This window comes from Alosa sapidissima, chromosome 17, assembly GCF_018492685.1.
Source record: "Alosa sapidissima isolate fAloSap1 chromosome 17, fAloSap1.pri, whole genome shotgun sequence".
Classification (NCBI taxonomy): domain Eukaryota; kingdom Metazoa; phylum Chordata; class Actinopteri; order Clupeiformes; family Clupeidae; genus Alosa; species Alosa sapidissima.
Genome location: NC_055973.1, coordinates 30402871 through 30426698, shown reverse-complemented (window position 1 = coordinate 30426698; position 23828 = coordinate 30402871). Strand labels below are relative to the sequence as shown.

The following is a 23828-nucleotide window of genomic DNA, read 5'->3' as shown; positions in this document are numbered from 1 at the left end:
CAGTGTTGGGGAACTCGTCAGTGTTGGGGTAATCAGCCCTTATGTGCAGTACAAAACTAGAGTCAGTGTTGGGGAACTTGTCAGTGTTGGGGAACTCGTCAGTGTTGGGGAACTTGTCAGTGTTGGGGAACTCGTCAGTGTTGGGGAACTTGTCAGTGTTGGGAAATCAGCCCTTATGTACAGTACAAAACTAGAGTCAGTGTTGGGGAACTTGTCAGTGTTGGGAAATCAGCCCTTATGTGCAGTACAAAACTAGAGTCAGTGTTGGGGAACTTGTCAGTGTTGGGAAATCAGCCCTTATGTGCAGTACAAAACTAGAGTCAGTGTTGGGGAACTTGTCAGTGTCAGGAAATCAGCCCTTATGTACAGTACAAAACTAGAGTCAGTGTTGGGGAACTGGTCAGTGTTGGGAAATCAGCCCTTATGTACAGTACAAAACTAGAGTACAATACCCTTTAGCTGCCGCCAAACTAAACTCAGGACAGCTTTAAACAGGTCAGCCAGTGGTGGACAACAGAGGACCTCACCTTCACCCCTGGGCCCCCCAGCTCTCCGGACTCTCCTCTTGGCCCTGGCTGGCCCTGTGGGCAGATGGCATTAGAAAACTCAGTTACGATTATTACAGTCGTCCGAGGTAAAATTAGTTGTGAATGGGGAGGATTATTATAGTAGTTTCAGATTAGATTAGAGCAGGGATTCCCAAACTGTGGTACGTGTCCCACCGGTGGTACGCGAGCTGCCACTAGGGGGCGTATGCGAGATGAAAAGGGCAATGTCGGAAAGGTGTTAAAATTATTAATTAATTAATAATCTACTTAATTAATAAATAATACATCATTTCGAAATGGATTATAATGATATGGAAACGTGAAATTAAATGAAATCATTTGTAAACTCTATAGGCTATGTTTTCATTAAAGAATAAGCTACCCACAATGCACGTGATTTTCTGCGGGCAGCCAGAATATCTGGCTCGTTAGTTTTGTGGAAGTATAGGCTATGTAGCCTACGCAAACATGGAAAACTGTCTAAAAAGAGGGACACTGTGCAAAAGGCCCAATCAAAGCGATGGAAGAGGAGAAGCGAGAGAAACCGAGCAGGAGACACGTAACGATGAGATGGGATGGGGGCAGAATGATGAAGGCGGAGGTGGCTCCGGAGCGCAGGGGGATGAAAGAAAGGACGAGACAGAAAAGACTGCGCGAAGAAAGCGAAAGTATGATGAGGCATATAGGCCGAGGCTTCACTATGATGAGGCATATAGGCCTAGGCTTCACGTGGATTTATCTAACCAGTCTAATGTTCTCCACTCCACGCTGTTTTTTTGCACATTTTGATTTTGTTATGTAAGGTGGCTAATTGAACATGATGCCTGGAATGCGTCAATAGAATGTGTTACGTTAATGTGTCGGATGGTGGGGGTACGAGAGCCGAGTCACAATGTAAAAGGTGGTCCGCGCCGCGGGAAAAAGAGTTTGGGAACCGCTGGATTAGATGATTAGATTAGATTCAAGTTTATTGTCATTGTGCAGAGAACAAGCACAAAGACAACAAAATGCAGTTGAGGAGCAAAAATGTTCGCAAAATGTTTGTCCCTGACAAGGTTGGGCAATTGTCTGGGGGAGAGGGGACTGCAAAAGTCCGCAAAATGTCCGCCTCCTTGTTGTCCCTGTCAAGGTTGCCATGGTTGTGGACACCTCAACAGGCACAGGCAAGAAGGCAATTGGCGTGTTGTTCCTTTAAGGCTCTAGGTGTAAGTGATTACTAATTGATTATTGCCTCTACTACTTGTATGGTATATGAAACAGGAAATCAGTGTGCACTATTGACTCTATGGTATATGAAACAGCAAATCAGTGAGTGCTGTTGACTCTATGGTATATGAAACAGGAAATCAGTGAGTGCTGTTGACTCTATGGTATATGAAACAGGAAATCAGTGAGTGCTGTTAACTCTATGGTATATGAAACAGGAAATCAGTGAGTGCTGTTAACTCTATGGTATATGAAACAGGAAATCAGTGTGCACTCACAGTCTTCCCATCTGGTCCTGGAGGTCCATCTCTTCCTCGCTCTCCACGGAGGCCCTGCATCATTAAGAACACTGTTCATCACACAGTTGTATAGTACATTGCCTGAGAGAGAGGGTGTGTATGTGTGTGTGTGTGTGTGTGTGTGTGCGTGTCAGTGAGAGAGAGAGAGTGTGTGTGTGTGTGTGTGTGTTTGTATCTCTGTCTGTGTGTGTATGTGCATGTTTGTGTGTATGTGTCTATGTGTGTGTGTTTGTGTGTGTGAGTGTGAGTGTGTGTGTGTGTGTGTGTGTATGTGCATGTTTGTGTGTACGTGTCTATGTGTGTGTTTTTGTGTGTGTGAGTGTGTGTGTGTCAGTACCCTTGGTCCAGGAGATCCCGGTGGTCCTGGGCTACCTTTGGAGCAGTCACACTCCTTTTCTGCTGGCTCTTCGACTGCAGGCTCACGGTCCAGTGGACACTGAAGTGGCAAAGACCAAAGCAGGACTCACTTTATCCATCTTCCCTTATGTGTTTAAAGAATACTTGGCCTCTCTGCACCTCACATGCTCTAGTGGCAGCAGAGGTGGCATGTGGGGATGCCATGCTCTAGTGGCAGCAGAGGTGGCACGTGGGGATGCCATGCTCTAGTACCAGCAGAGGTGGCACGTGGGGATGCCATGCACTATTACCAGCAGAGGTGGTACGTGGGGATGAATTGTCATTGTTGCATGATGTGTTAAGTGTATTCATTTAAAGAGTGCTTCTCCTCTCTGCACTTCACATTCTCTAGTACCAGCAGAGGTGGCACGTGGGGATGCCATGCTCTAGTACACGTAGGGATACCATGCTCTAGTACACGTGGGGATGCCATGCTCTAGTACCAGCAGAGGTGGCACGTGGGGATGCTTACCCTCTCATCATCCTGTTTAAGGGAAACAAAGAAAATAAACAGACATTAGCCACAGAATTAGTAAATAATCATATGAGCAGATTTAGTCTTAGCTTAGAAGAGCATAATTCTATTGCATTCTATGCTAGTTCAATTCTATTGCATATTCTATGCTAGTTCAATTCTATTGCATATTATAGTTCAATTCTATTGCATATTCTATGCTAGTGTGTTTTACCACAGAGTAGATCTCACACGCCGTCTCCCGCTCACTCTGCTCAGGGTCACAGTACAGCCGCAGTTTCTGGATTTCCACCTGAATTCATTAAGAAAATAACCAACATATGACATGGAATGGAAAGAAAGAAAGGAACGTTGTGTTTATTTTCATAAAATAGGCACATCTGACTAGTGAATGTTTAAGGTGCAGTCAGCAATCGTACGCCATTTCAAGCTCATTACATTTTTGTCACATTCAGCAAATGTCTCCCTAAGATCAGCTAGCTGCCCATCTAGTGAGTAGACTATAAAGAAACGGTCTCTGTAGGCAGCCCAGGCTCTGAAGACTGTAAACAAACAAATTGGGGGCAGCCTGTCCCCCAAATAAAAATGAAACACTGTGTGGAGTTTTTCTGAGAATACTGACGGGAGGGGTGAGCTACCCATATTTTTAACCCAAAGAGTGTTTCTCTTAAGGAAACTTAACAGTTTTGATGAATGAAAGATGAATTTCCACAGCAGTGGAAAATAAAGACTTCTATTCTATTCTCTCTGATTTGCTTTGTTAGGTTCTTGATTAAAATATAATGCAGATTTGTGAAAAAGGAAACCTCCCCTTTTCATCTAACTATCCTCTCATGTTTTACACTGTTAAAACACTTCCTTGTGCATAATGTGCAGCCATGGCAACCACACTCTTGCATGCACTCCCCTTTTACTTGTTTATTTGTGTGAAGGGTGTCATTGCGTTGCTGTGTATGTGTTTATGTCTTGTGTGCGTCTTTTGTGCTATTGTAGATTGTAACAGTGTGGGTATATTGGTACAGACCGCCCCCCCTCTAACATGGTTTAGCCCAAGGACTTAATTGAGGTAATTGGCTGGCCTATTTAAAGGCTGGCTCATTTAATACAGGGTGCCAAGAGACTAGAAACAGAGGAGACAATGGAAGACAAATGGAAAAGCTAAAGATCCAGGGACAGGGAAGTTGACAGTTTAATGTTTGAAGTTGATGTTTAAATGTAAACCTTGCTTGCTGTGAGGCAAGGGGAGGTTTGGTCCAGAGTTGCATGGTCGCCTTGTTTGGACCATGAGCCTAGAAAGAGTAGGTTATAGAAACTGTTGCCTAGTTTAAGGGCGAGATAAGTTGTTGCCTTGGGTGTCCTGAAGATCCCTGGATTTTATGTCTGCATTCCTGTCGATCTTTCTGGTGGTTCATGGACAATAAATGAATATCTTTTTGTAGTGAACTGCTGTCTCCCTCCACCTTCTTCCCTCAAACACCATCTTATCTAGTGGCGCACCTCCCTAAATGTAGGATGGCCACCACTGTCCCTCACAACGTTGTTTTGGGGTGAAAGCGTCTGCTAAGAAACTTAAACATAAACACAAACACAAATACAAACACAACATCATGCCCAATCACTGACTGCACCTTTAAGGATGAAGAGTCTGGTCTCCATAAACGGCACTTTCACTCTGCTAGGCAGGTGTGAACTACAAAATAACACACTTCAAAAACAGCACCTGCACATTAGCGCAGCCTTGTATTCAGACGCAGGGACGAGCCCTGTGCCATCATATCAGTGGGGGACCTACAGGAGCGGTGGCCTCTGCGCTGAGCTTCTTTGCGATCTGCGTCTTTCCGTTGATGTAGATGGGCACCACCGGGTCCAGCCTCTCGTCCTGCACCTGGACGTCGTCAAGGAAACAGGTGACATGGCGGGGCCTGACCAGCACCTTCAGCTGGTGCCAGCCCTCGTCAAAGAGCCTCTGTAACGAGAGGGGCCGCAACAGCCAATCAGATCACGGGCTCACCACACACATTCTCCCCGTACAGGAAAAATCATCAAGCCTGTGTGTGTGTGTGTGTGCATATGAGTGGGCGTGAGTGTGTGGAGGCACGCCACATGCTGGAATTCATCACATCTCCCTAAAATCAGCAAACACACACACACACACACAACGTTGTCTCAGGCGCAGCATGTATGCATAAGTGATTTTGCGTGGCCACTTCCGTCACTCCTTAGTGACAGTCAATTTGAAGTTGTAGCCATTGGTCTCCAATTGAATCTAAAATAACTTGGAGAAGAGCCCAAAGAGAGCTGCAGAGGCCTGGGCAGGACAACGCTGGTGCCATGTTGCCGTGTGTGTGTGTGTGTGTGTGTGTGTGTGTGTGTGTTTTTGCTGGTTTTAGGGAGATGTGAGAACGCTGGTGCCATGTTATTACAGCTCCTGAAATGGACTCCTTTCTCCCAATTCATTTTTCCTGTATAGACTGCATGTATTTTTTTAGTCCACAATGACAATAAGCACTGTGTGTGTGTGTGTGTGTGTGTGTGTGTGTGTGTGACTGTGACTGGGGCTTTGATCTTATAATGTCAGCCCAGACCATTTCATTACCTCTCAATCAAATCAGTGAGTGGGGCTAGTTTTAGGCACCCTAGCGCCTGGGCACACAGGCAGAATGTTACTTACACACACACACACACACACACACACACACACATACACACATACACACACACGCGCACACGCACACGCACACACACACACACACACACACACACACAGGCAGGATGCTACTTATGACGGGGCAGTCATGCCACAAGTTGGCTGCTACCAGAGTCATGCTGCAGTCTCTGCCAAGTGACTCCAGAACAGAGCTGTGTTTCTCTGCAGGGCACAAACAGCACAACAGAGGACGACACACACACGCACACACACACACACAGAGGACGACGGAAAAACTCTGAAGACTGATTTCCTCATGGCCCCTGGCTCTCAGCTTCACAGAGGATTACACACACACACAGAGTGCACACACACACACACACATATGCATGCATACACACACACACACACACAAACACACACACACACACACACACACACACACACACACACACAAACACACACACACGCACACACACATTGGATACACAAACACACCCATCAGACATGTGAGTCTGTGGGTAGACGAAGGAGCCACTCTCCACTCTGAGTAGCACCAGATGGGATGCGTCCAGTTCATCATGAATGGACAGATGAATGTTGATGGAAAAAGAGAGGAAAAAAAACAAGGCGGGCCTAAACGGATGCTCCTGCTACCGTGGAAACAGTGCGACCTGCGCCAGGCTGGCATTCCTTGCCTGGCAGTGCTGTCCATGAGCACAGAGAGAAAAATGACACAAACATTTTCTCTTGGGAAAGGCTACTTCATACACTACTGCTCACATCTGACAGAGAGAGAGAGCATACATGTGTGTGTGTGAGTGTGCATGTGAGTGTGCGTGTACATGTACGTTTGTGTGTGCATGTGTGTGTGTGTGTCTGAAGAGCTTAGCTGATTGCAGCCTTACCATCTTATCGAGATCTATGGAGACAAAAAAAACACCTACACTGACTAAAAAAAGAAAAGGTTGGGTGTCAACTCTAGTCTATTCTTAGTTGTTTTGAATACAACATATCGTGAGGTGTTTTTGATGACAGTAGATTTAAGACGGCAGACTCCCTGTAGACTCGCCCTCCTTGTGGGACTGTTATTACATCGGCCACGTGTTAAGCTGTCAGCTGTAGAGACATTAACGGCCTGTCCACTGCTAAATAATTGCTTGGACACTCCTTAGTAACGTCTCATTTTATGGTCTTTTGTGCTAATAATTTCATGCATTACAACAGGCCTTGCAATTGTGTAATTCTGTTGACAAAATGAAAACATGCCCTCACAGCCCCTTCCATGTTTCACTTCAGGCTATTTTCCCAGCATGCCCCCAAAAATGTAAGCAACGATCAAAAAGCTAGAGGCAGATAAAACAATAGCAGTATTATATATGGGCCAGTGAATTTAAAACATTTTATTGGACGTGGAGTTAAAACATTTTGTTGGAGGCAACAGATCAACTCATAGTGTCCGCTCCGTGTGGTGGTCTTATATAATAAATTTGTTATATTGCCCCCCCCCCCCCATCCAAACATGGTTGATACTCAGTGGATCATTTCATTAGAGCATGCTTGTTGCACAGTTCTTTATTATGTGTTTATTGAGGCCTAGGCTGTGAACCAGCTTTCGATGGGGTGTGAGGCTGTAAAATAGGTTACAAGACTCTATTATTGTCCAGTAAACAGTTAGTCAGAAGTGCTACAAATGTGCTGTAATCCCACTTAGCGCTTTAGAAAGGACGCCCTTAAAACACAGACACTGTTGAGAAGTAGCCTAGAGCACCAAGAACACTGATGGTGTATGAGGTTAGTGCTTAACTATGCTGACATGACAACACCCCAAGCAAATGCAGGCAGATTGTTTGAAGTATTTTTGAGAATCAATCCTTCAGAGATTTGAATGTGAACTGGGGATTGAGATTTGACTGTTTGTGAGTTACTCTGAGTTCATGTCTCTTTAAAGCTTCTTTTTGTGGCTTTTTGCCTTAATGTAAAAAAGAGAGTTGAGAGTGACAAGGAAACGAGTGGGAGGGATGGATGTGGATGGCCAATGACCACTGTGGGCACTAGGACCCTGTGAGCACTTTGTGGTCAGGATGCCGAGCAGTAGGGTTTCACCAACCTCAACCCCTGGAGCGTTGAAGGTGATCTTCTGTTGACCGTTGGCCAGGTCGGTGGTGGTGAAGGTGACAGACTTGTCGGCGCCGTTTAGGGTGACTGCAGCCTGAGTGGCCTTGTCCTTGGACAGCACCCTCCAGAGGTCGAACTTCTCCTTGCGCAGGGATGCACGCAGACGAATGGTCGCCACAAACACGTAGGAAGGGGGCAGTCCCTCTGGGAAGATCTCCCTTTATGACCGGAATATCAAAGGCAATCAACCATGGACCAGCTGTAACGTTACGGTATGTGTGTTGTGCTACCACGGAGACCAGCTGTAACATTACGGTATGTGTGTTGTGCTACCACGGAGACCAGCTGTAACGTTACGGTATGTGTGTTGTGCTACCACGGAGACCAGCTGTAACGTTACGGTATGTGTGTTGTGCTACCAAGGAGACCAGCTGTAACGTTACAGTACGTGCGTTGTGCTCCCATGGAGACCAGCTGTAACGTTATAGTATGTGTGTTGTGCTACACGTGTCCTAATTGCCTGCCACACAAACAAGTAACAGTGACAAAATGAGTTTGAATACTTTGTTTTCAATTAGAACGTCCTAATTGGATATGATGTCACACAGATTTTGAGCAGAACTTTTGTCGCTCAGATTGAAACAAGCATTTAAAATCACTCCTTCTATGTATTAACTGATTTATTTAAAATCACACTCCTTCTGTGTATTAACTGATTTATTTAAAACCACACTCCTTCTGTGTATTAACTGATTTTATTTTAGTTTATTGTTAAAAACTTTATTGTGGTAAATAGTATTACATTGTGCCAATCTTCAAAGCCTTGATAAAGTCAACCAAATAGTCTTTGTGTAGTTTTTCAGTGCTGCTGGACTAATGTTGTCTATCTCTGGCTGATTTATCTCTAATGTTGTCTGTCTCTGGCTGACTCACCTGGTGTTCTCTGTGATGTCATCCCCTTTGTCCAGGTGGTAGGCTGCTTCCGACGCCAGGGAGCCCGGGATCTTCCTGGCCTTCAGGTGGATGTTCATCCCCACCAGCAGCTCGAAGCCCTTCTCATCACGGGAGGCCACAGGGATACGGGTCGGGCACACCGACTCTTCATGGAGACACAAATCACAAGTCACACGTGTTCATCCCCCAAACACATGCACTGTATCTTGCACATGTTTTGAAGAGCTGAAAAGAGATGTTGTTATCAGGCACATAACATCAGCCAAATAACAGCCCAAATCAAGCCAGAAGTTCTCGTAGATACGATTCATCTAATCATTTCACACTGTTTGTTTCATTGGCCTCCGAGCACAACGTGTCACAGTACAGGATGCTGGGCGACTTTCACCACATGAGACCCCTTCTGATATATTAGCCTGTGGCTAGTCTTTGGCTACAGCCAAGGCTTCCACTCGCGCGCCCCGCCGCACTGTGGTTAGCCGTTAGCGTACAGCAACACATGTTTCCTCATGTGTGTCTGCCACTCTCGGCACCACCCAGCTGTGGCCTCACGCCGAGGCTTTGGCAGGACGTGAAGGAAGCCGAGTCCAGCAGCAGCCTCCAGTCCCACGTGCCTTTATTTATGTAGTTCTCTTCTTGAAAAGGAGCTTTTTTAAAGAGGCAGCCCCAACACGAGACCCACCTCTGGGCTTGCGTGACAGATCTGGAGTTATTGGGTGGTTAGTGCCAGACCAGTGCAACTGGAAATGAGATGTGTTATGTTTATGGCGGAGTTTACTTTACTACTGGAGTTAAATGCCACGCATATATATATCAGGAAGGAGTAAACTGCACTCACTCACGCTATCATCTTAATGAAAATGTTAGCTCAATAGATTACATTACTGTGTTACTGTGTGTATGTGTGTATGTGTGTGTGTGTGTGTGTGTGGGGGGGGGGGGGGGGGGGGGGGGTAAATGCTGTATACGACTTAGGAAATCTAGGAAAACACAAATGCTATACACATGACACAAAGATACACATACTCTATACACACATGTACACACACAGACCTCTATGAACCATATCAGACCTCTACAAACCTCTATATCTGACCTCTATGAGTCATATCTGACCTCTATGAGCCATATCTGACCTTCACAAAGCTTCTGCTGCATGGAGTCTCGGATGCGGTCGATGGTGGTGTAGTCCTCAGCGTAGAGCACGTAGTCTGTGGACGGCTTGTTGGCAATGGCCACCAGCTCGGACGTGGTGGTCTCGTCGCCCACGCCGACGGCAAAGAGGATGACGTTTTGCGCCCGCGCCTCCACACTGGCGTCCACCACGTCGTCCTGTGACTTGCCGTCCGTCACCACTACGGCGATGCGGTTCTTGACGGCCTCGGAGCGCGTGGAGGTGGGGAAGACGTGGTCGATGGCGAACTTGATGGCGCGTCCGGTCTGCGTGTTGCCACCGAGGTAGCCGACGTCCCGGATGGCGGCGACGAGCTCCGCCGCGCTCTGGTGCTGGCCCAGCGAGATCTCCAGCCGCGGCGTGTCGCTGTACTGCACCACGGCCACCTGCGTGTAGAGCGGACCCACGTCGAAGCCGCTTGTGATGTTCACCAGCCAACGCTTGGCCGTCTCGAAGTCCGTGGTGCCGACACTCCACGAGCCGTCAAGGATGTACACCAGGTCATTGACTGCAGTACTACAGCCTGAAACACCAGCCAAAAGAATTTCATTCCATTTTGATATACAACTCCTGATTAAATGTTATAATATCATGTTTTACATCAGACCTCACAAACCTGGATATCTACAGATTTTTTAATAAAAGCATTCAAGTGTATTCTTATCTTACAAAATCCCAATGGTTAATTATGTCAGTGCTAGAAATTGATCCAACTGAGTGATAGGGGGCAGCCGTGGCCTACTGGTTAGCACTTCGGACTTGTAACCGGAGGGTTGCCGGTTCGAACCCCGACCAGTAGGCACGGCTGAAGTGCCCTTGAGCAAGGCACCTAACCCCTCACTGCTCCCCGAGCGCCGCTGTTGATGCAGGCAGCTCACTGCGCCGGGATTAGTGTGTGCTTCACCTCACTGTGTGTTCACTGTGTGCTGTGTGTTTCACTAATTCACGGATTGAGATAAATGCAGAGACCAAATTTCCCTCACGGGATCAAAAGAGTATATATACTTATTGCCATTATAAAGCTACTGACATTTAGCCATTAAACAATCCAAATGAAGCAGGTTGAGGCACCATCATACGCTACATACGCTACGCTACACGCTGCCAGGACCAATGCATACCATTAGATGTATATTGTTATATGTATATCATTGCAACAGAGTGCATTTGTTGTGCTTCGTTGCAACAGAAACAGAGAATTGAAGTACTGACCCGCTCTGATGTCCTCCTCCTCGATCGCCCGCAGACACGTCAAGGACAGCAGCGTGGTCAGTGCCTTCAGCGTCCACAGCATCCTGGAGTTTTTGCGTTTTCTGTGGCTGTCTAGAGATAAATCACAAATTACGTCACGTCTGATTTGAGTCCCACCTTTACGGCCCTCGTAACTTTTCCTTGTAACAGCGTAGTCTGTGAGTCACTGTGTGATGGGAGTATTGTGGTGCAGGCAGCGGTGAGCGGAGAGCAGGTGGATTGTCAGTATGTGGCCGTGAGCCAGAGGAACGTTCGTTTGAGGGATTAGGCCAACTCTGTCGTTTTTGCAAACCCTGTCCACGTAACACTTTCCAGGTTAAATCATACAAAATGTCAGCTGGACCTTGGGGCACAGGGGTGGACGTTCACGACATATCAAATGGATTTAATTTGACCTGTTGACGCATCGATTGCCACGGTTTCCACAAAGGGCTCATTCTGTGGACAGCGGAGGTGCGGCCGACCCAGGCACGCTCACGCCAAGCGGAACGCTTCTCAAGTGATCCCGCCTGGACTGTCTGGCGTGTAACTTCCTTTCAGGAGACATGTGCGTCAGGCCTGAATATAATATACATAAAAACGACATGAATAAAATTGCATGTGACAGAATATTGCTTCTGTCGCCCTTGGAGGGATAAAAAAAGGAGGCTCTTTCAGTTTGCAAGACCCAACAATCCACTTTTATTCAACCTTGTAAAAAGTGTTCTCTGTGAGAGGGACGCTTTGCGACGTACCATAACACCGTGTGGTCTTGTTTTTTTGCCATGCTTCAGTGGAATCTACGAGTTTTCATATAGCCAAAAAACATCGCCTTCCTGACCACAAGCTGCAGCCAAGGAAAATAACAATGTAAGCAGAAAGCTAGAGGGCACAACACTAAAATAAACATGCCATGTTGCTGTGCGTTGGCCAATAGAGTGTGGAGCAGGGCAGAACATCACAGACACATGTCGTTTTGTGCGTGTTTGTGAGTGTGTTTGTGTGTGTGTGTATGCATGTTTGTGTCTGTGTGTATGTGTGTGTGTGTGTGTGTGCATGTTTGTGTGTGTGTTTGTATGTGTGTTTGTGTGTGTGTGTGCATGTTTGTTTGTGTGTGTGTTTGTATGTGTGTGTGTGTGGGTGGATGTGTGTACATAATCCTGTGTACATCTGTCTATACTGTGTGCCTGCTTCCTGTGCATACATGTGCTAATATACTACACCCTGATGACAGTCACTTGCTCATTGTGGTCCTAGTTTTTCCAGATCTGTTCAACCAACACAGTGGGTTTCCTCACTTCCTGAACAGTTTGTAAGTGATACAGTGTTACAATATATAATATAACATATATAGTATAGAGTAGAATGGGACCCACCTATAAACTGTAAACTTTGCATTTGTGTTCTGTGTGGCATCACAACATAAATAAACTACGCCTCATCCTGGTCTTGCACCTTCCCCATAGAACAGCTGGTGGTGGCAGTGTGTTACAGCCATCAATCACCTCACAAGGAGCAGGTCTCGTAAAGAGAGCTAGTAAATGGCTACGGGCGTACACAGAGGAGGAAGAGGAAGAGGACCAATCCTGGCCATGGGAACTCAGTGATCACCTTCATCACCAGCTGACATGACACCCTTAAGAGCCTCCCAGAACTACCTAGTGACTGCATTTGAACAACCATTTTATAAATGAAAAACATTCAAACTGATATTTGACCATGTGTAAAAGTGAGCACATACCGTTGTTAGAACATGTGTATTAAAGAACTTTGTTATCCATCCATTGTTAGGATGAAAAAGTGAGCAGTATATCAACAAACACACTAATATACCATATCATGCAGCGTAATATGCCAGCAAACTAAATGACTTTGACATGTCTCGCTTGCGGCACAAGACTGATAGGCTGTACCATACACATTTCACATATAAGAGACAATACACTGAAGAATGCATCACATCAAACATGCTGCATGGTTGGTGGTGCCATTATGCACTCGGTTGGATCAAAAAGAGATCCATCCACCCCACCTATCTGTGGCCATCCTCCCTGTTCTGTTCTATTTCTGAACAGACCATCTCACAGCTTAATCTAACACTGCCCTCGTCCCCAGCGTTCTGGTCTAGGCTGGTCAAACACTGCCCCCATCCCCAGCGTTCTGGTCTAGGCTGGACCTCCATGGTTCTGACTGGAGAGGAGGTGTTTGCTTGTCTTGTGTGTCCACATAGTGGGACCTCCTAGCCCAGTCTGAGGCCACTAATGAGTTCCTCCATCGGGAGTGGGGTTGGTGGGGAGCACAGCACCCTCTAAAACATTTCTCACCAGATGTTTTGTGGTATAATAGTGTTTTTCATGTTTTCAGGGGATTTGGACTGTTTCCTTTCTACTTTTTTTGCAATCCATCCAAAATCCTTTTTTTTTTCATGTCTAACTGCAACGATTTATGGTTATCATGTCTCAGAATGGATGTCCACGTGTTATTATATATTATGCAGGCAACACAGACAGATTAATCTTACACTGAATGTAAACTGAGGGAAAATAATCTACACAGAAAGCACTGAGCATTATGCGATGGAATTTGGTCACCTAGCTGAATCTATGCCACAGTAGACCTGGAACTGAATGGCTTTAAGAAACTGGGCCGTTTGGAAGGCCTATAAAACATATCAAAGAGGCACTGAGACATGGCCACATCGATACTAAGAAATGCTGTTCTATTATTTAGAACAAAAACACGTATTTCCATCAATCCCATTAACAATGTATGGAGCCGTTCCTTGTTGTGTTCTTGGTCTGCCCTGCCCTGCCAGCACATCTCTCCAGGGTGGTTCTGCTCCGAATTGGATTGCTAATTACATGGGCAATTTACAGCACCTCAGCGCTGGGCTGTGAACCTGAAACCCCCGGCGTCAGGGCTGAGGCGAGGCTCGATAGCCTCGCAGCTCAATTAGCATCCGTCACTTGTTGTTATTAGCATCGCTCAGCTCCAGTGAACTCAGTTCACGCCGCTTAATGCAGCTCAGCCCAAACACTCCAGCGCGCGTCAGCGGCGAGGGGAACGAGGTGAACAGGAGCTGAGCGCCACTCATTGTCAAGTTATTTGAGCGATTAATTTATTGATGCAGAGTAAGGTTGTGATCAGTATACTAAAGCAGTCAACTTATTTCTTCAAGGCCATAAAGTGACACAATAAACACTGGACCATGACATTGACCATTTGAAGGCATGTGTACTAAGGCCTTTTGTAAAGAGTGTCGATTAACTGTGGTAGGACACATTTTTCCACATTCTTCCTACAGGCACAGAATACCACAACAGAGTAAATCTATTTGCTGGCCTGAAAGTTTCACAATACCCTCAGCATTATTGTCAACCATGTTCTCTGGCAATTCAGAGTCCCTGGGGAGGACAAACACAAACTCGATCTAGCCTCCATCTCTAGATGCTGCTCAGAGGAGTGAACATTCCCACACAGGGGGTTTCCCTGGAAACATCATCACCATGTGGAGCGGCAGCAGGGGACCAGAGATGTATGAAAACTATGAACAAGAACAGACACGTGCCAACATATTTAATGTTGACAAAAGTCATTCGTTACACAACCAAAGAAACAAACTGCTGCTGGATTCTGGCAAGAATGTAAACACAAGGCATCTCACACTGCCGTCTTTATGAAATAAACGTCTCCCTTTTTTGCATATAGATAGATAGATAGATAGATAGATACTTTATTGATCCCCATGGGGAAATATGTGTATATGTGTGTGTGTGTGTGTGTGTGTGTGTGTGAGAGAGAGAGAGAGTGTGAGAGAGAGGGGAGAGAGAAAGAGGGGGAGAAAGGGAGAGGGGGTGAGAGAGAGAGATGGAGCCATGCCATATCTACACCAGATCTGTGCCACATCCAGCTGAGAGACAGATGTGTCCTAGGGAAGCAGCGGCCGAACGCCAGCACACGATATCCTGCAGCAGAGTCCACTCCTCGTGCCACACAAGGACAAGCACTAAGCTGTTACAGTAGCCTTCACTCAGTAAATTACAGCTCTCCATTCTGGTCACTGGACTGCCAGGAAACAGTCTTTTGTTGCCTGCGACACATTCTGAGAATGCTGGCTATGCTACTCAGACTTTGATCAATTCAACCACTGTAGTGTCAACAGTAGCCTATCAAACAAATGAAGATGAAAGTGTGATAATGTCTCAATCCAGCCTATCAACGCATTAGTGTTTGTCTTGAAACGTTTTCAAGTGGTACTTTTTTGACCCTAAACCACAACAAAAGCCTGCCTTGGATCGAGGATAACTGTGCATCATATGAGAGTGACAAACATGTTTTAGTTGGTACATTCACGTTATATCATTTAGATGAAGACTCAATAACTAAATGGAAAGGAAACCATTCTGAATTTTGAGACTGGTAAGTCACTGCTAGTACATTTCTTCATTAATCTGGCAGAGTAAGAGTTTTAAAGGGAGGCTGTTTTTTTTAAAAATAAATACAATTATTTATTTATTATCATTACTAACAAATGCGCACGTGCGTAACGAACAGGTGTGTATACGTTCCATCTCTCCAGACGGCAGGCGGAGGTTTGGCTACATCACATATAGCCTACAACACTCGTCAGACTTTATCATGTTCTTGCAATAATGACCTTAAACTTGCTCAACTCTCTTAAGAAGCGAGTATTTCCCATTTAATCAACATATCGATGCATTTCTGTACCACTGCTTAGGCTAACGTACTATTTCCGAAAGATATAGCCTACCAACTAAGTTCTATCACAATTTTAAAACAGTCTACTTAATTTCACCTGTTGTACATGCATTCACATTTTGATGTTAAAAATGACACTGAGGGAAAGTTTTCACAACTTATCTATATAATAGCCACACAATTAGAATACGATTCCAACGCAGGTCCATGATTAACATGAACCTTGTAATGACATTTTCAAATCTTACCTTTATTCAAAATTCCAAATGAGAAGTGAAGTTGCTGCCACTAGAGGGAGTATACATGCTGGTAGTGAGCTCAACTTTCACTCTGCAAGGATTTATACTGTACCGATTCGTGACGTAGCCGCGGAACCGCATGTTGGTTTCCACCTGTGGAATACTTGGACGCCCCTGGATAATGAGGACCGGGACATATCATGATATTTTTTTTTATGTATTATTATTTTTATTTTTTTTTAACACGCACACACTCACACACACCCACAAAGCACACTATGTACGTCATAAGCATTACAGAATAAACTCGCAATTAAGCTGTCATTTATCCTTAAACTTGACACAATGTCATAGCAGGATATCCACATTTAAAACTGCTCGACATTTCAGTAATCAAAATAGAACACTGAGGTCTACTTAGTTTTGTGGTAGATCAAATCAGCTTCAGCTGGTTGTTTGTTTTCTCATTATGTGAACCAGACCCCATCTTTATTTTATGAAGCCAATGTTTATGGAAAACGAGGCTTTCTGCAGGTTGTGTATTGTCATATTCTTGCTTCAATCAGAATGTTACCATGCTAACCCCTGATTAGAGCATGAGTGTTTCAAATGGGGCAATTCCTTACCAATAAAGCCTGTCCTGTATCATTTATCACCTGGTGGTGTTGTTCGTCTGTAAAACTACCACATCATTTAGATTTATCTTTGCCACGAAGCAGAAAAGTAAAGATTCCACACACAGCAAATCTTCACAGATTCATAAGCTACCACCAGGTTTCCATTGTGATGAATAGTCTCTGCTTTTCAATGCAAATCAATTTCCAATGTGAATGTGGATAAACACCCTGAATACCACACCATCTGTCTGTTGACTTTGCCTAGAATATAGATTTATTCATTCAACAGAATTACATTCGATCTAAGGCTTCACCAACATGTGCAAAAATCAATGAAACATTCAGATCATCTGCTGAGGTGTCCTGGCTTGTCATTTTTTTTTCCTGCCCTGAGAATGGACACTGCTTCTGCCTTCTGCATCACCCCAAATATTTGATGTGTTTGTTTCCTTTTTGTCCCATGATCCTCGGCGTCACCAGTGGGCCAAGAGCTGAAACATCCGTCAGCCTGAGCCTCCACACCCACATGCGCATTGCCCAGCTGCTACAAACCCCAAATTAACCCGTCTATTTTGGACACAACCTACCACAAGAAAATGTCCAAACTCTACGGAGGCTTTCACTGTGTGGAGTGGACCGATCACAAACCGGCTTGCTAACGTGCGTCAGAACATTATGTGGCCAAGTCGACATGTAGAGACATGGAAAACAGGTCTTGTCGCTTCAGGTTAGCAGGGTTAATGCATGTCAGTGGTTTCTTCTAGTCTGTTGCACTTTAACCAGCACTCAAGTTATTTTTCAATAAAATTAGCATGTAATTATTGTGTATTTTTATATAGGTTTTGAGAGGACACTGAGATGATTTTGTGTGTCTGTGTGTGTGTGAGAGAGAGAGATTCTCAGGGGGTGTTAGGGGGTTTGCAGTATGCAAGAAAGATGCATTGCTGACATAATTTACAGAAATGAGACATTCAATATTAAAGATAAAAGTACCTGCCAAGTTTTAATAATTGTACAAATACAACATGTTTATAGTAAAGTCATTAATCATCTACCCACAATTTTACCCCACAATCTCTAGCTAAGACATCTTAGAGTAACCTCATTGGCGGTCATGATAAAGAGTTCTACAACACCCTCTACAGGACGATGTTGAAATTAGAAATACTTAATAACTTCTACAAACACAATTTCACCAATACTTCAGACCGAAGCACTTGATGGATGCCTCCAACAGTTTCAAACATATGTTTTATGTTTAATTTGGTGACTTGTCAATACAGAATATACACAAAAATATAAAAAACGAAAAAGAGAAAAAGAAAAAAACTCAAAGATACTGAATAAATAACAAAGATTATCTAAGATAGCTTAAAACAAAATGATATCTTCAAGTCTAATAAGAGGGGGTCATTTTTCTTTTAAAGATTGACGGCAACAATGATTATCATACCACGTCACACAGTTTATCATAATTTATCCATTAAGCGGACAAGAAACCCGACAATCAGGCGAATATGATGATTTTTGTGATAAATATAGTGTGAACTACTGTTTGTAGTTTTAGCTCTTTATCTAATAGTGCCGTGATGCATACATACCTTCTACAGGAATGTGTAATATATTTATAACATCTTATAAATCTTACAGTATGATCTACGAAGGCAAAAACATCCAGCAACCAGATACCATAGAGGAAACTCTAAGAAGTGTGTCCCATTTACGCTACTGGCCACATGGGCTTCTTATTTAAATGGTGGGCAAAGTACAAATTGTCTTATGGATGAACTAGGCTACTGTGTACCACATGACACATCAATGTTTGCGCTTAAAGTCTTGCCCATGGTGTTAAATGAGCAAACTGATTTTGCCTAATAATTAAATTAGCTTTGTTAGACTTGAGACTTTGCCCGCCATTCAAATCAGGGGCCATGGAATGATTGTTTTCACTAATAGCCTACAACATTAATATGGTTAGACACAAATGAAAAAATGCTGTGATCATACAATTCCAGAGGCTCTAAATAATTAATGAGTTTCATACTAAGTACAGTAATTTCGTATTAGTCGCATTGAGTATGAACCGCAGGACAGTGTTTTATCCAAATAAATGAAAAAATAATCTAAACCATTTATTAACCACACCCAGGTATTAACCACAGTGGCCAATAGCCCAATGAGTCAGAATCAGATCGCGCTTCAATCAGAAGAAGAATGAAGAAAACAAAGCAGGAAATGACGGTACTTGCCGTAGCCACTTAAGTACATGACAATGTATGTCCACACATTAGAATTACTAAATAAAAAATGACTAAAAATGTACAGTACCATGACTCAATAAAATCTGACAACATGAGCACAAGCACCTGATGAAAAGGGTGCTAGCCACATTAACCCATCAAAGGGAACCAGATTTATATCCAATACATTTTGCCTACTACATATTATGTATGATCAGTCAAGAAAAGTGTAATGGCGCCTAAAGATCATGATGATACATAAGGCAATGTTGCCAGGCAGCGTTACCCAACATTGCTCAAAAAGTTCCCTCATGCATTACCACCTTGACTCAGGTACGGTATGATAGGTAGGTATTCTCTCCAGGTGAGTTGAACGAGTGAGCCGCTAGTATAAAGGTGAAGGATGTTCTGAGTAGGCAACGTTAATGTTCCCTTTTGCTACAGAGTGCCTTTGGTTAAATCTGTCTGTTAAATGAAAGAAGGAGCTAATGCAGGAGTGATCATATTTACAACATTAGGGCTGATTTAGCTGCGCCAAAACGCATGCATGCTAGAAACAGGACCAACGCTACACACAAGTGTGTTGGAAGCGTTTCCATTCAAAGGAAAAAGTGAAGAGATGTTTTAATAGGCAGAGGGGCCACACAGCGCAGCGTCAGACACGTTTCTGGTGTGCAAAGACGTAGAAAACGCCACACAGCCACCACGCAACAGAAACGCCACACTCACGCCACGCAGGCAGTCTCAATCAGCCCTATACACCAAAACTTCACCACACACACATGCATACACACACAGACCACACACACATTGCACCTGAGCCTAACATCAATGTAAACTAGTTCTAAACAGTGATCGATTCCAACTATTATGAACTGAACTGGGCTAGCTTCCTCTTCAGACAAGCACGTTTATGTCGGTTGAAGTTGCTTGGGGCGTTGAATTTCTTCAGACAGAATTTACAGGTGTACGGTTTGAGTCCTGTGTGGATGTTCTGGTGCACTTTGAGGTTCTCCAGTCGAGAGAACCTCTTTCCACACTGGTTGCACTGATGTGGTGCGTATCCCGTGTGGACCTTCTGGTGAGACTTGAGTGTCTGCTCAGACAAGAGTCTCTTCCCACATATCGGGCAGGTGAATCTCCTCTCCTGGTCTGCTGTGAGAGTCAAAGGTGAGTGCAGCTGATTCCCAGAACCGACGGTCCTTACGTCTAAGGAGACAGCGCCTGACAGACTCACGTTACACGCGCTCACAGGCCCAGGCGGCTTTCTGCTCCTCGGCCACTGCTTGTGCAGATATGCCTGATTCCTCAGCGGAGACACTGACCAGCGGGAGAAGAGTGAACTCCCAAGATCCACGTCCTCCCCCTGCGCCTCGTCTTGATGGTGAGGACCGGCCGCCATGTCGCTCACCCACAGGCTCGTCTGCTGCTGGTCAAGGTAATGGTCTAAACAGCCATGGCCACTGTTCTCGCTTACTTCGTCCTTGTTAGTAGAACTGGAATGGCTATTCTCCGATTCAAATTTAGCTTCACAGTTGCCGTCAGCATGGATGTACGGCCCATGAGGGAGCCACTGCGGTCCTGCCCGCGGAGACAGCGAAGTGCTCATGTCCAGAGTGGGATCCGGCAGCGCGATATCTGACCCGGTCACTCCTGAAGAGGAGGAATTAAGATGACATTAGATCAAATTCAATTTAAAAAATAAACTAGTTCTTTCATATGCTATGATTTCATCTATCTTTTCATTACATTACATTACATTACATTACATTTAGCAGACACTTCTTGACCAAAGTGACTTACATATGTCAGCTATATTACAAGGGATCACATTGTCCCCAGAGCAACTTGGGGTTAAGTGCCTTGATCAAGGACACAACGGTGGAAGCCGGGAATTGAACCGACAACTTTCAGGCTACTGCACGCTAGCACAGCTCCTTAACCACTACACTACCACCACCCTACAGGCTACTGCACGCTAGCCCAGTTCCTTAACCACTACACTACCACCACCCTACAGGCTACTGCGCGCTAGCCCAGCTCCTTAACCACTACACTACCACCACCCTACAGGCTACTGCACGCTAGCCCAGTTCCTTAACCACTACACTAACACCACCCTACAGGCAACTGCACGCTAGCCCAGTTCCTTAACCACTACACTACCACCGCCCTACAGGCTACTGCACGCTAGCCCAGTTCCTTAACCACTACACTACCACCGCCCTACAGGCTACTGCACGCTAGCCCAGTTCCTTAACCACTACACTACCACCGCCCCCGCCTCGCACAGCATGCAGGCTATTCTGGTTCTTGGATGAAACTTGGTTGTATGTGGTTCGGTCAGTGAGAGCTGAATGTAGGATGTTGATGTGAGAGAGATTCATATGAATGTGTGTGTATGATGCAGGTGGTGTGTGTATGATCAAGGTGGTATGTGTATGATGAAGGTCATGTATGTATGATGAAGGTGATGTGTGTATGATGATGGTGATGTGTGTATGATGAAGGTCATGTGTGTATGGTAAAGGGCGTGTGTATGATGAAGATGCTGTGTGCATGATGAAGGTGATGTGTGTATGATGCAGGTGATGTGTGTATGATCAAGGTGGTACGTGTATGATGAAGGTGGTGTGTGCATGATGAAGGTGATGTGTGTATGATGATAGTGATGTGTGTATGATGAAGATGATGTGTGTATGATGAAGGTCATGTGTGTATGATGCAGGTGATGTGTGTAAGATCAAGGTGGTATGTGTATGATGAAGGTGGTGTGTGCATGATGAAGGTGATGTGTGTATGATGAAGGTGATGTGTTTATGATGAAGATGGTGTGTATGATGAAGGTCATGTGTGTATGGTAAAGGGCGTGTGTATGATGACAATGCTGTGTGTGTGAAGGTGATGTGTGTATGACAAAGGTGATGTGTGTATGATGAAGGTGGTGTGTGTATGATGAAGGTCATGTGTGTATGATGCAGGTCATGTGTGTATGATGCAGGTCATGTGTGTATGGTAAAGGGCGTGTGTATGATGAAGGTGATGTGTGTATGGTAAAGTGCGTGTGTATGATGAAGATGATGTGTGTATGATGAAGATGATGTGTGTATGATGAAGATGATGTGTGTATGGTAAAGGGCGTGTGTATGATGAAGGTGATGTGTGTGTGATGAAGGTGATGTGTGTATGGTAAAGGGCGTGTGTATGATGAAGGTGATGTGTGTGTGATGAAGGTGATGTGTGTATGGTAAAGTGCGTGTGTATGATGAAGGTGATTTGTGTATGATGAAGGTCATGTGTGTATGATGAAGATAGATGATGTGTGTATGATGAAGGTGATGTGTGTGTGATGAAGGTGATGTGTGTGTGATGAAGGTGATGTGTGTATGATGAAGGTGATGTGTGTATGATGAAGGTCATGTATGTGTGATGACGGTCATGTGTGTATGATGAAGGTGGTGTGTGTATGATGAAGGTGATGTGTGTATGATGAAGATGATGTGTGTATGATGAAGATGATGTGTGTATGGTAAAGGTTGTGTGTATGATGAAGGTGATGTGTGTGTGATGAAGGTGATGTGTGTATGATGAAGGTGATGTGTGTGTGATGAAGGTCATTTGTGTATGATGAAGGTCATGTGTGTATGGTAAAGGGCGTGTGTATGATGAAGGTGATATATGTATGATGAAGATGATGTGTGTATGATGAAGGTGATGTGTGTATGATGAAGGTGATGTGTGTGTGTGATGAAGGTGATGTGTGTGTGTGTGATGAAGATGATATGTGTGTGATGAAGGTGGTGTGTGTATGATGAAGGTGATCAGATGAAATCAAACATGCTGCTGTTCTTTACCTTCCTGTCCATCGTCCCCGTCTGTCTGAAAGTCAGATTCTTCCACAACTTCCTGTTTGATGGACAACAACTCTATCTTTGTACCCTGAGGAGGAAATCACAAGATCAAGCTAACTTGGGGGGGATGTTTTCAAAATATGTGTGTGTGCGTGCGTGCGTGTGTGTGTGTGTGTAATGCCATACCATTTCTTTATTGCCATGTTTGGAGTGTTCATTGTTAGCACCCATGTCCCACTGGCTGCACTGCGGTGTGGTTTGCTGAGCTCCTGACAACCAGAAAAAGGAAATAAACGTTATGACAGTGTGTAAACGTTTTTCAAATGTCCATCTTGCATCCTTACATGCCATAGAGCGTATCATAGGTGTAATATGTCTTTGCTATGTATCCACGTCTTTCATTTGTTACAACCCCATACAATCAGGTTGAAGTGTTAGCTTGTGCGAGTGTGCGACAACTAATAGGCCAAGGTAATACACCACAAAACAGTTCCAGCTGAAATCGGCCTGTCTTTAAGAATTGCAATAACATTATTTTAACCTGGGGTTGCTGTTGTGTTGGGTTGGGTTGGTGGTGGTGGTGGTGTCTGATAATATTATGACATACCCGCGTCTGCATTTGTATTTCGTTCATATTCTCCGCGACTGCAACCTCTCTGAGCATCCTCGTCTCTAGAAGTGAACCTATGGACGTCCCCAGAAGAATTGTTACGATGTGGTGTTGAGTGTGATCTTTTTTCGACTTCCTTAGAGTGCTTACATCTGGGACATTCCGCACGTAAAGTAACATTAGCAAATTCATTATCAAATAGCTCGCAGATTTCCGTCACAGCAGCTGCCAACAACTCCTCTAAAAGAGAAGAAATTTTACCCCTAAAGTGTGGGTTAGACGCCGTAATCATTGTGTGCAACATATGCATTCGGCTAAACAAAAATAAGACTGTTGGAATCTATGGTTGGAATGTTTGTTATTATTATTTCTTCCTGAACGAAGGTTAAGGCACAACCAATTCAGTAGCAGCTAATAATATAGCGCCATCTAGTGTGCTGGAATATCCGATTATCAATCTGAATTCGTCTTCCATGGCAATAGGTGGCGACATACAGTTTCTATT

At 44.6% G+C, this 23828-nt stretch overlaps 2 protein-coding genes across 5 annotated transcripts in view; both read right to left on the bottom strand.

The window, feature by feature from the left end:
• si:dkey-225n22.4 (collagen alpha-1(XXI) chain) overlaps nucleotides 1–16069 on the bottom strand; it is a 61647-nt gene extending 45578 nt beyond the window's left edge. For 2 of the 3 annotated variants that reach the window (XR_006024460.1, XM_042067200.1), the window contains exons 1-11: nucleotides 16007–16064; nucleotides 11030–11140; nucleotides 9780–10340; nucleotides 8623–8788; nucleotides 7682–7907; nucleotides 4717–4890; nucleotides 3139–3216; nucleotides 2922–2933; nucleotides 2391–2489; nucleotides 2033–2086; nucleotides 528–581 (exon numbers count right to left, since the gene is read on the bottom strand). Coding sequence is in view for 2 of the 3 variants with exons in the window: in XM_042067200.1 (XP_041923134.1) it covers nucleotides 528–581; nucleotides 2033–2086; nucleotides 2391–2489; nucleotides 2922–2933; nucleotides 3139–3216; nucleotides 4717–4890; nucleotides 7682–7907; nucleotides 8623–8788; nucleotides 9780–10340; nucleotides 11030–11111 (1506 nt within the window). In the remaining variant the exon portion in view is untranslated. Of the gene's footprint in view, nucleotides 1–527; nucleotides 582–2032; nucleotides 2087–2390; nucleotides 2490–2921; nucleotides 2934–3138; nucleotides 3217–4716; nucleotides 4891–7681; nucleotides 7908–8622; nucleotides 8789–9779; nucleotides 10341–11029; nucleotides 11141–16006 lie in introns of all 3 variants that reach the window. The other variant, XM_042067201.1, reaches the window with a different exon arrangement.
• A 1530-nt stretch (nucleotides 16070–17599) lies between these two features.
• On the bottom strand, nucleotides 17600–23711 carry LOC121687965 (zinc finger protein 90-like). 2 transcript variants are annotated; one of them, XM_042067216.1, is made up of 5 exons: nucleotides 23585–23711; nucleotides 23321–23397; nucleotides 22900–22982; nucleotides 22717–22801; nucleotides 17600–20515 (listed from the first exon to the last, which is right to left on the bottom strand). In XM_042067216.1, the coding sequence occupies exons 3-5, from the start codon at nucleotides 22942–22944 to the stop codon at nucleotides 19731–19733; spliced, it is 915 nt and encodes a 304-aa protein (XP_041923150.1). In that variant the 5' UTR covers nucleotides 22945–22982; nucleotides 23321–23397; nucleotides 23585–23711; the 3' UTR covers nucleotides 17600–19730. The 2 variants fall into 2 exon arrangements, with proteins under 2 accessions (XP_041923150.1, XP_041923149.1); XM_042067215.1 differs by having other exon boundaries at nucleotides 23321–23711.
• Nucleotides 23712–23828: the final 117 nt, after the last annotated feature.

Bases quoted from the DNA above. Each gene is read 5' to 3' on its own strand.
- LOC121687965 (XM_042067215.1), bottom strand. From the start codon at position 23,633: ATGCATATGTTGCACACAATGATTACGGCGTCTAACCCACACTTTAGG. The intron at 22,983-23,320 runs GTATGTCATAAT...TCTGGTTGTCAG, and splicing joins AAATACAAATGCAGACGCGG to GAGCTCAGCAAACCACACCG. The intron at 22,802-22,899 runs GTATGGCATTAC...TTTCCTCCTCAG, and splicing joins AACATGGCAATAAAGAAATG to GGTACAAAGATAGAGTTGTT.